This window comes from Wyeomyia smithii, chromosome 3, assembly GCF_029784165.1.
Source record: "Wyeomyia smithii strain HCP4-BCI-WySm-NY-G18 chromosome 3, ASM2978416v1, whole genome shotgun sequence".
Taxonomy (NCBI): domain Eukaryota; kingdom Metazoa; phylum Arthropoda; class Insecta; order Diptera; family Culicidae; genus Wyeomyia; species Wyeomyia smithii.
In genome coordinates this window covers 52,493,505-52,506,220 of record NC_073696.1, presented here as the reverse complement: position 1 = coordinate 52,506,220, position 12,716 = coordinate 52,493,505, and the positions used below count along the sequence as shown (strand labels likewise).

At 37.2% G+C, this 12,716-nt stretch overlaps 1 protein-coding gene across 23 annotated transcripts in view; it reads left to right on the top strand.

Annotated features, from left to right (window-relative positions):
- Positions 1–12,716, top strand: part of LOC129732202 (probable serine/threonine-protein kinase yakA) — a 320,944-nt gene that overhangs the window by 137,478 nt on the left and 170,750 nt on the right. For all 23 annotated transcript variants that reach the window (XM_055692835.1, XM_055692831.1, XM_055692827.1 and 20 more), the window contains one exon: positions 1,653–1,774. In XM_055692835.1, coding sequence (XP_055548810.1) covers positions 1,746–1,774 — 29 coding nt within the window. In that variant the 5' untranslated portion in view covers positions 1,653–1,745. The remainder of the gene's footprint in view (positions 1–1,652; positions 1,775–12,716) is intronic.

Below are 12,716 nucleotides of genomic sequence, written 5' to 3'. Positions count from 1 at the left end.
AGGAAATAAAAAAACCTAAAAAAGTAAACATTAAGTAAAAAATGGTGATTTATGAACTGTCCTCATGGTCGAAAGTTGTGGGTAATACAAAACGAAAGGACATTCTTTAGTTTCGTGTTTAATTAAATCTCATAAGTTATTTACATTTTACAAAAAGTAAAAATATTCATATGTGGTAATTTCGATAGCGTATGCTGACCTTAAAAGTTATAAAATTTTACAAAAACGAAAAGCGTTTGAATTTGAGCATTCCAGCTCACTTTATAACTTGATAAAATTAGTTTAGTATTTGAGAACTTTTGGGGCGTTGACAGTTATTCTATATGTACTGAAAGCAAAATTCGACTTTGCTGATTGATTCTGTAAATCGAAAATTCAATTTTGTAGTTTGGTTCTCACATTTTGCTATAGACTACAGAGCTTTAATTATGACGGTTGTACCATAAACTTGTATAAAATATCGGGGGGCATGAAAAAAAAAACTTTTTTTGTTCAGGAGTACCTGGGATAATAAGCACCGTTGAGGCAAGATGCACCCCTACTGATTTACAATGGAGAAACATTATAATAACAAAATAATAATTCTTTTATTTGAATCTATGTTTTCTTCAGGCACCCTGTCAATATGTCAGAAAATGTGAATGAAAACAAAAAAGTTTTCGTTGCATACGGTCTAATTTTTTTCTCGGCTAAATTAAGTGTTTTTAGCTCTTCAATTGATGTTTTCCACCAGAGAAAAGTATTATTGCATCGAATATATGTCGAGCAACATATTTCTGATAAAATATCGGTAAGTTTCAATGAGAATTACCGTTATGTAACCAGAAACATTCTCTTGTTACGTTCGAGGCATAACGCTTCCCTTAGCTCGGGGCAAAAGGACTCTTTGTAAATAAATTTTTTGCTTACATTTCATCTCTTTTCCAGCATTGTCCGGAAGTAAAATCGGCGGTCATAGATCGTTGAACAGCTACGATCGGTGCTAGAGGCAATCAAAAACGGTGTTTCCCAAAACCATACCACTCGAGTGTATGGAATTCCATAGAAAACCTTTTTGCCTTTATTTATTAGATGACAGAATGGGTCGTACTGCCCCAATATTGTAGTGCATTCTGCTCCGTAGACGGGTGTATTTTACCTCATTTGCCTGGTGCTTCTTGCCCCTTTGTTGCGGTGCATTTTACCCCAAGAAGAGTGCGACTTTTATAAAATTATTACACTCACTTAAAAAATGAGTATTATGCATTTTTTATAAACTGATCAGTATATAACATTGGTTTTATCTCTCAGCTTTAACAAAAATATACTCTGCTTTCGTTAACTGGTGCGTTTTACCCCAGGAACCCCTACTTTTGTTCGTTATAGCAATCCAATTAAGCTAGAAAAGTGCGTATTCCTATTCACTGTTTGAGTATGCAACGAAGTTGGTTTGTTATCATTAATATTATTAAAACTCATTGCACTGATAGGCATCGGTTCACTTACGTTATGTATATAATTTGTTCTGTCAATGTGCGGAGCCATAGAAAAACCTTTTCATATCGAAGCACTCAATATATTATAATATGAAAATTGAAATTACTTTTATCAACTACCGTAGGCACTACACGATCACAATCTAACCGACTTCCCTTTTCGTGTTCCTTCCGCAGGTGGCTGGCGTATCAGCGACCACGGAGCGATTAACAGCTCCCCCGGCGCCTCCCCAGGGCCACTCGCCCCTTCAACTCATCGATGAGCCCCACATGTCCATTGCTGCGGCTGAAAATGCAGGGTAAGTAACCACCCTGGAATTCACCCCGGTAGCACGAAGTGTCTGGAATCTGACTTGGGAGTGCAATAGACATAAAGTGTTCCGCTGTTCGGGGAGCAAAACAGCAGATTACATCATCACTTCGTAACCCTTACTCCCAGGGGGATCGATCAGTAACAAACCTTCACGGCACCTTGACCGTGCGCGCCGCCGAAACTCGCTCCGAAGGATATTTCCAATTGTTAGGCTCCATTAGTGGAAGTGATGTGCGGATAATTGAAATATTATGGCACTTAATTTTAATCAGTGCGCTTTACGAATGGGCCGTGATTATCGGATTTATGTTGAGCGGTTCGCTCGAAAGGCGCTCTGCGTCGTAATTGCAAACGCTTGGCCGTGGAGGCGGTATAACCGTCCTAGTCATCGCCTCAATTGAGCTGTTGTCTGTCTCGTCATTCCGCTGATGCTGACCGTCGTGCTTGGCGGAGTTGTGCTTGCAGTGCAGTGTGTTGTTAGAGTCAGTTGAAGTCAGTAGTTGTGCATCGCCAAGTGGGCAGACGAAACGCGCGCGCCTTTCGAGCCGGTGCGATTTACGATGCAAATCAAATTGAAGCATGCATTTGTTATTAGCGATGCGGTTTGTTTTGGTTGTTGAGAATGTGCATTTGCTCACGTTGTGTGGGCGCTAGTATCTGGGAGTAATGTCGGTGTAACAAACCGAATGCCTACAGTAGGTTGTAAACAACTTAAATTAGGAAGATATTTAGAAGAGGATTATTTTGTTATTCACTCACGCTTCGAACTACTGCAATTCGGTTGTCTCTATCGGATCGATCTGCCCTGATAGAGCAATCGTTTTCGCTGTTCGCTCGTCTCGAGCCGGCATCCAAGCGACGAAGGCCTTCCCGGACCGGCGAATCACGTCTGGACAGCTTCCAGACTAGACTGGCATTCATTGCTAGCACACACTATTTCAACCACGACGTTCGAGTTGATTATCACATGGCTAGCCCGTGGCTACACATGGCAATTACTTGTGCCATAGCGGCGAGTCCACAGAAATGATGTCGATGATAGTTTTGATGACAGCATTTGATGCACGTAGAAATGGCTATGGTTGTGCATCACATCACGAACACTCGGGCATTATTGCTGTCGACATCATCGTGCTGCTGGTCATCGAATGTGCACTTAGATGCCGTGTGTATGAGTGTTCAGCGCTGGCTAGCGACCGGCTAGTTGCCATCGTCATCGAATGTATCTCTGGTGTCACAATAAAATCGCTTCAAAAAGGATACTGCAGAGTGGGTCATAAGGAATGGAAAGTTCCGTGTTTTATTTCGAAGGATTTGAAATCGTAGACAACAGATGGTTCAACATGATTCATGCGAAATTGTAGAATGTATGGGAAAGGATAGTATTTTTAGAGGTTGAAATAATACTCGATATCGTTTTTAAATCTAAGCTGAAGGTTATGATGATGAAGATGAGCTGATGGTGTCTAAAAATGTCACGAATGATTGTTTTGGAATTAAGCAGGTTTTCTTCTATGTTTTATCAACCAGTAATGGTTGAAGAAATTTCTGCGGCGTGCCACAAGGCTGTTATCTAGGATTTTAATTCTTTATGTTAAGTATTGAGGAAAATTGAAACTGACCAGCCGATAATAGAACTGATACGGCAAACTCGTACAATTGAATTTCAAAGCTCGGTTTAATCCTAATCTTTCTCAGTATTATGATTATAATTAATATAACGGTAACTTATTGAAAGGAGATATTCAAATATTGATCATTTGGTTGTTGAGAATCTTGAACTGTCAGCACTTGTTTTCGGATTATAGAACTGTTTTAGCAAGCTTTAACAATAATCAATTTTCGAGCTAGAAATGTTCTCGACTCAGCACTGGGGCACGGTGTATCGTTGTATTTATCCTACAACATGCAAAATGTGCCGGAAACAATGTCGATAACGAATTCTCTCAACTAATACTCTATTAAATTAAATTTGGAATAAGCCACATTACTGTATCTCAAAAGATATCAAAAATAAAAAAAAACCAATAGCAGTAAACACAGAACAGTTGAGAAAAACATATACTAATGTTTCGCTGCAAATATTACTACATCCCCCCTTCTTACTTCAGAATGGTGAAAAGACGAAAAAAAGTTCTCTTAATAGAGTGTATGCTCAATTTAGCATAAATAAACAAGTCTAGTCACAGTTAGAGTGCCGTCAAGTGAACCAAAGTAAAAATTAAAGTTTAAGTATATGGTAAATTACAGATTAAGTAAACAATACCATACATTTACAATCTGTACATAAAAAATAATAGCTCATTCATTGCACATACTTTAATAGTTTACTCTAATGGCCAGAGGTGAGTAGCATTGAACATTCTGCAGAGTTTTCTGGGAAAAAAAATTTACACACAAATAAGTTACCGTTCTTTTGTACCTGTAATTCCAACTATTGTAGTCATGTTGAACCATTAGGCAACATCATATATCACGTAACGCAAAAACTCCATTTTTGGACGCCCGCACCCTTATTTGTAACAAAACGTAACGCCAACACCAACCATCCTTTAAAAATTATGTAACGCTGTAGAAGAATTTGCTTAATAAAAATGCTCGTTTTTGGAGGGTCTCCAGAGTTTTTTTTGTTACGTAACCTGATCTTACCTCCCCCCTTTCCCCATGTAAACAATTGTAACGCTCTAGGATACCCCCCGATGAGCGTTACGTAATTTATGGATGCCCCCTTTACACTTTGTAATGGTTGAAATTTGAAAGGAGGAAAAAAATTCCGTCAATAGAGTGTATGCTCGATTTAGCACAAATAAACAAGTCCAGTGACAGTGAGAGTGTCTTTAAGCAGAAGTCAAATGAATAATAATAATATTAATGTGTTAGTTTTCAACAGTCATTTGTATGATGTATGTTTTTTCGAAGATATTCCTTTTTGACGTGGGACTACGTCTTTGTTTACTATACTGGGATGCATTCTGTAAATTGTAAATGAAACGGGCAAATGTTGCGTCAGATTTCAAACGTTAATAACATCATAACCACATGATGGATAATAATAACCAATATGTTGTTGGATAGATAATATGTATAACAATTTTGTAATATGCTAATTATCACTCTAATTTCATTGCTAAGCGGTAAAATTGATAAAAAATTTCAATAACAAATTTACGCGAATAATGAACTAATTACATGCGAGCATTCCTAGCACAGACGACGTGAATGGACACCATCCGTTCCCTGATATTCCCTGTATCAATTTCGAAATAAAAATGGACAGAGTCTCCCCGTCCCAATAGTTCAATTTATTTTTGCTTCCATGAGCTTAGACTAATATGATGTCTCGAAGGTAAAAGCTTTCCAAAAAGTTTGAAACAATACCCATCCTTGAACAATTTCTAAGCCTGCGTGTTAGGTACTGAAGAACCTAATAAAAACTGATGTCTTGAAAGAAAACATGCCGGTAAAAGCAACAGTACCAGTGAAGTATAGAACCGCAGGTCTCTCGTCGTCTATGATTACAGTGGTACTCTTTTATTCGTACATTTCAGCGGTATACTTCTATTCGTACTGCAGCGGTACTATTCGTATTGCAGTGGTACACTTTTGTTCGTACATTTCTATTCGTATGCAATTGAGGAAAAACTGCAATGCTGCTGTTGATGGTGATTGAAAGTTTATCTCATAAATATGATTACCATAAATTACTCAACAAGAATTGTAAATTTTTGCAACGTATATTCATTTAATTTTATCTTCGATATTCACTAAATAATCGTGACCGGATAGTATCGAAAGAGTAAATTCCTAAATATATACATTTATAGAAGAGTAAGAGCCTGCAAATGCTTGTGATTTTTTTTGTTTATTTAGTATGATTCGTACAGAATCTCTTTTCACAATTCAAAATTGATGATATATTATTATTCTAAGCTTTACCATAATAAACGTTTATATCCTGTCTTCGTAATACAGCGAATGTAGTTGTAGGCAAATGAAAAAATTGTCAAGCAAAAAATAAAAATGTAACTGTGGATTGCTACGATTTTTTGCTGGAACTTGTTATTAATTTTGTTTGAAATATTTTCTTATGTTTGCCAATTGATGAACCTTTGTAAGGGCTTCCATATTATTTTGAAAGTAAGATCCATACTTTAGATTTAATTTAATTAGAGTTAAATAAGACAAAACCATTCATTATGATAACGTAAGTATTATTGGATTTGATTTTCGAGGATATAGAGATAATTCTGACTTTGACGCATTATGAGAAATTCTTGGTGCTTCTTCAACAAGCACGATATGCATATACATATATTTTGCACAAAAAAAATACTACAGGCATAATTTCGCCAAATATAAATGATATTCTTTTGAGTGTTGTTGAATATATTCCAAAAATTGATTTCCAGGGGAGGCTGAAAATAAAAATACGTACAGTCGCTGAGCAAACACATTGATTCTGTCTGCAGACTCTGTATATTTTGCAACAAAAAACCCCCTAATTACAGTGTTTAGTCCCACGTCACCATTTCATACAACCCTAGGGCTGTATACCTTGTAGTATTTTCTTCCAATGTTGTTTTTCGCTAGCTTGGATAACATTGAACATAAAATCAATTAAAAATTTGTATCAGCCTAGTAACAAAAAAACCGGAAAGGTGAAAGGGGAAAGGTGAAATCATAAAAGCGATGCGTGGATCATTTTAGAAACCAAGATGGAGCAGAGTGGTTTACGAAACAACAGGAATAAGGCAACAGTGAGAAGTTGAAAACTGGACACAAAAAAAAAAACAATTCACTATGATGTTTTCCTCATATGATAAGAAGTAAGCGGTTTGTTTAAGTAGTAAATAGATTCATGTATATTATTTTTTTGAATCATGAAAGAATTTAGGATGGAAAACCAGAAATCAGGAAAACATTGAAACAATATTGCCATAAGCAAACCAAAGCGAAAATTGAAGTGTAAGTAAATGAGAAATTCCAGATTAAATGAAAAACACCGTAACTAAACAATTTCCACTTAAAAAATAATAGTTCATTGATATCACATAGCAGTGCTATAGAGTCTTTTCATAATTTATTCGATTGCTCAGAAGCGAATAGCATTGATGTTTGCATTTTCTTTTTAGGAAATAGGCCCTATAACAAATTTCAACGAACAAATAGGTTATCCTCTTTTCATCCTTTCAACTTAAATTACTTTGGTCGACATAAGCGAAAAAAAAATTGCTCTCAAACTCAAGAAAGCTGCTCAAAAAGATTATAGCTTTTTAACCATTCCTATGAATTCTGGTGCCCGTAGTAAATGCAGAAGTGCGTCGAAAGGCCGCAGAGTTATTGCTCGTTGGGTTCGTTGCTTCTACGTTGGCCTATGGGAAAACTCATTAAAGTCTCTGAGAAAGACATCTTCACTAGGGGCATCACTATTCGCGAGAATGGTTTTAAAGCTATAATATTTCATTTTGTCTAGGGTAAAGCTTATGTTTACTTTCGTTACTCATGTTGAACAATTGAAAAGACATTTTCCTGAAATAAACAGTAATCACCCGATTATATCTGTACCCGATTTAATCTGCCCCTGATTTTATCACATTTTTCACCCGAATAATTGAATAGTGATACAAATGTTTATTATAACCGTATAATATGTTCGGAGAAGTTTCAAAATATTTGAAAACGATTCTTTTGATGTAGAAAGCTGGGTGATCAATCCTCCTAAAAGTGAGATAGAATTTTTACTTTTTCATTAGATAAAGATAGACGCTTGGTGTCTTAGGCAAAGTATTAGGTGATCTAAAAACATGAAACTTTACAGAAGACATCATGTTTCTATCTCTTACATATAGCAAGCAACATAGAGTTTTCTTTGAGAAGGCATTAAAAATCGTCATTTACATCTGATATTTTGCTTATGGTACTGCGCTATAAAAAAAAGCAAATAATTCATTTTGCCGATTCAAACAAACACATGAACGAATAAAAAACTTAATTGTAATTTATTTGCAACTTTACATCGATTTTTTTTAGGTTTTTTATTTTTTTCAGGTTTGTTCAGAAAAGTTTTAGGCAACTGAATTATCTATCTAAAAGAATGTTTTAAAAAAATAGTGATGATCGATTTTTTATAGTCACTTTTTGTTTTTGAAATTTTTTTTCAGTACAGGATCTCAAATTGAATTTTTTAAATATTTTTTATAAAAGCTCAGACAGTTTTCTCAAATTCATCCTTTGACAACTTTTCTCTATCTTTTGTCATTATTCAGATATATCGATTTATGAAAAAACAACTGCAGCTTTTTTCATATGTTTGTACAGATAAATTTTCCAAAAAAAATTAAAATCGCTGATTTTACGTATTTAGTTATTGATTTAACATCTCCAATAAAAAAATTTTTTTTTAAAAATTTCCGATTTTATCACTTTCCCTATTTTATCACGCCAAAAATCATCAGGGTGAGATATAATCGGGTGATCACTGTATTACAAAAAATATACATTTTAAATATTTTCTCCAAATTCACCGTTTTTGTTTGACTGCGATAATGCAAAAAACGTCTTTGATTTTGAAAGTTTATCAAATTAAAACTTTTTTTGTTCGATGTCTTCATATGAGCAAAAGTGCTTATGAGCCAACCTATGTGCCATTGAACGGAACAAGTAATAACCGGAGAGTAGACTTACCATTTGACTTTGCAGTATGAGGCCGAGCGTTGTCATGCAGTAGAATCATTTTTTTGTAGCTCTGTTCGTATTGTAGCCATCTTTCACGCAATGCTCGGTTTAAATACTTTAATTGAAGTCGATACTGTTCCCTACTTTTTTCTTCGAGTTGTTGTTTTGATCCATTTCCCGATGAAGAAAATCGTTCCTTTTGTACCCCTTGAGCAGTTGTTCATGGGCGAGACAAATTACGCTCAACGTCCCTTGGGTTCAAATCATAAGGATTCCACGTTCCTTGTTTTTGAATCATTCCCAAAGTATACAATCGCTTGAAAATGGATTGGTGGGTTATTTTTCACTCCTAATACTGAAGTAAGCTGTTCCTGCGTTTGACATAGATCCTCATCGAGCAACTCATCCAATTCAGTGTTTTCGAAGTTTTTTTCCTCCACGCAGTCAATCGTCAATATCGAAATTATCGTTCTTGAAGCGACGTAATCTATCACGGCCTGTCGTTTCGCTCTTTTCAACTCTCGATGCGCTTTAGCCACCGTTTTAATATGCAAGCGGTTCTACAATATCTTCTGTAGAAGCAGTTTTCAGTTATATTCTCGCTGTACACTTGCAGGTTGATTATTTTATCGTTGCTTTGATCGTTAATATAATATAAATAATTTACAAACATTTTCGAAATATAGGCTCCTTTTCTATGATAAATCTTCTTCAAAATTATTCATTTCAAATGTTGGTCAGAATGTAGTTATCAATCTCTGAGTCAATTTTTCTCAAACTTTCGGTACTCGATATATTTGATTTTCTTTAGGTTAGGTAATCGCAAAAATTGTCAAGCTTTATTAGATTAGAAAGTTAAGTAATCCCACTAATTTTTGTTTACGACACTCTTAAAGGCACCATATGTTAAAAAGCACTGAAAATCCTGGATATCAAAACTATCAAACCAGAGGGGAAATGTTAAAACCAACACACAAAAAAAAAACCAATTCCGACTGACAAATCACAGCTGGTATTAACCAAATTTCTTCCATCACAATCCTACCGTGTGCAAAGCGATTGTCCATTCAAAAGCGATGACAAAATTTCACCATGCACATACCGGACAGAGGGTACTGCCAACGCCCGTTTTCTTTGCATTTTCCACCCACACTCAACTTCGCATCGATCCGGCCACGATGACGATGACTACAAGAACGGCGGCGCACTGGATGGTGTTGGTATGATGCTCGAAGCTAGGACAACGCCACGGGTTCCGATGCACATCAGCCAACACCCAACCGATCGCCGCCGCCATCGCCGCGGCCGGCGGATTGCCGGAGAGCGAGAATGATAATTGAGTTGGGGCAGGTCATCGTCAAAATAAATTGATTTGTTGGCATTTATTGTTAGCAAATACACGGTCGTTTTGTACGTTTTGTACCGTTTCTACCGACCGCCGCCGCCGCTGCCTGCTCCACCGCACGACGATTGCATCGATGTGGAGGGCTTAGCGTGGAGACCAGCATCAGCAGAGCCATCCTCTGAGACTGGTTGCGATGCACACGGTCGGCGGATGCAAGGAAAGAACATTTTTCTTTCATTCCGAATGAAAAAATATTGCACACTGAAAAGAATCGCTTTATGCCGTGGCCGTCGTTGTCGTTGTCGGATGAACGCACCAGCATGCGCGGGCTGAAATCAGTGAGAACGAGCGAGGCAGAGCGAGATTGCTAAATTTAGATGGATGAACGAACCGATTGGCGAAAACTGCTGCTAGCCCCCTCCCTACCCCAGCACGGGTCGTCTTCGTGGGCAGAAAAATAAACTTGTTGATGTTTTTATTTTCTTTCTATTGTCGTTTTGACAGCTATTATAGATAGTACCCTAAAATCTATAATTCAATATAATTGCCGACGTTGAATTGCGAGGTACTTCTCCTGGTAATAAACGCGGGGGTTGGTTTTGGTGTTGTATTTGAAACCAGTTTTGATACTTTTTTTGGTATAGAATCGTGTTGCCTCTCAACGATTTTAACGTGTGTTTCAAACTTTTGCTAAGACTAATTTTGTAATTGCAAAAGCAATTATTCCGGTACAGCTCGTAACAGTTATGCAACTCTGCTAGAAAATCCACAGTATTTTCCGCTTATCACCCCTTCCCGCTGATTCAACCGAGAAGCTATCGGCATCCGATTTATATCGTTCGATGACTGTGCAGTAGCCGATTCCACAATTCAATTACGTTTGTCGAAATTGGAAAGAAATCGTACAACGGAATATTTCTTATCGAACCGATTTCTTTGTCCCTTTCTAGGAAACTGTCGTCCTTTCGCCGTCGTTTATTTTATGCTGATCGCACACCTTTTGTTTGCTGTTTTTTTTTTTATTCAGATGCTTGAATCGATACGAATTGCGCCAACAAAGAGTGAATATTTTTAAGTTTCCACATTGTCACGGGAAACATAACTTTATTGTTAGATGCGCTATACCGATCACATAATTGTTATAGAAACAATGACCGGTGTTGATAAGATGGGTATTTTGCTACCAATTAGAGTGACACAAAAAAAAAAATAACGACGCCGCATGACGCAAACCTTAAACACTGTACTGAGCCTATTTCCATCTCCATGACCCTGGGAGTGGACCAAGTGCTGAGGTAGAGGTGGATGAAGATGGAGGCAATGGCACATAAATTTTAATTAGCCATGATTTGAAGAGCTAATGATACAAAATCCTTAACAAGCTGTTGCTACCGGCCATTAGCTGCGATTACGAATTATTGGAAGTCGAAGTGAAAATGGAAAAAATAAGTTACTATCCTAGATACAACATTCCGATGGCGATTAATCTTTCAAGCGCACCAACTAGCGGGTATTGCTGCAAAGTGAAGGTTCTGTACTGCTATTTGTAATTGCGACTCTATAGCTAGCTGTTGGTGCTGATTAAACCAATCCGGGCGAACTTGCAGTTACCAGCTATTATTTGAAATATTTTTAATACGATTGTATTGATTGTCATAATGACTGAGGTCATTTATGGATGCTGTTGCTAGAAAAACTACGCCAAACTTTTCTTCACGATTAACTGGGAAGACAAAACTACTTTCAAACAATATTTTTCCAGGCTCGGAAAACCAAGATTTTGGTTTGGTAATGTACTGTGTACCATCGGTTAGATAGTTTATTTTTAAAATTTCAAGATTAAGTTTTGTTTTATTTGGTGGTAAAAGCACAAAAAACTGAAAGACACCGATTTTGTTCCGTCTGCAAGTAAACGGCAGTTTGGTTTTTGTCAGACTTCTTTAGTTTTTCTCAATAAATCCACTTTTTAGCAATAACGCATTCGCGCTTATTTTACGTGACTGCTTCATGCGTGGAATAATGGTTATTTGCTGTTTAGACAACCATGATGACGTTTTGTCGCTTCTTTACTCGGCAGGTAAAAAAATGTTCTCACGATTTTTCCCAAAACCGATCGATAGAAACACATCCATATCACGAGTGTGACAATTTGAAATAACCATCATTTCCTCGAACACAAACTTTTGATCGTACTGCTGGCCCTGAATCGAACCGACTGCGTGTTGTCTGTGTTCTCTGCCCTGCCGTGCCCATCCAGAGCCGACACAACAAAATTAGCGAATATGTGGTAGGTAGTTATTTGCGCAGAACTCGCGTGATATTGCGAATTCTGTTCGCATCCATTTGTTACGATGATAAAAAGCTAAATTAGCATTCATCGAGTCCTGTGGCTATTATCGCGGCTCAACCGTTTTGTAACTTCCCACTAAAAATAGCGAAATGGAAAGCCACACATTTCGATGGACCGGATGTGATCAGCTCACTTTTCAATATCATCCAACACACATGTGGGACAGACCGATTGCTGCACTAATGAACGAACGAGGAAATGGTTGTCACGCAGAGAAGTGACAAAAACCATTTTAATAGATTCTTTTCAAGCCCCAAATTACAGTGATTTTAATCGTCATTCAATGCCGCTGAAACGCGTAAGGGTATATTAGCGCCCACAATGGTTTCATTAAGATTGAAGCCCGTGAAATTGGTGATAAGTCTAGTAGCGTGTCAATAGGGGATGCCCAGTATTTTATCTGTCACATTTTTTGACAAATGCTACCGTGGGTTTTTGTTTGCGCGTTGGCGAAGACACCCCCCATGATAAACGTAATTATATCCACTAGCTAGCAAATACTGGTGAAAATAAATCGATGCATAGCAGTGGAAATTTTCCAATTTATCATTGAGATCC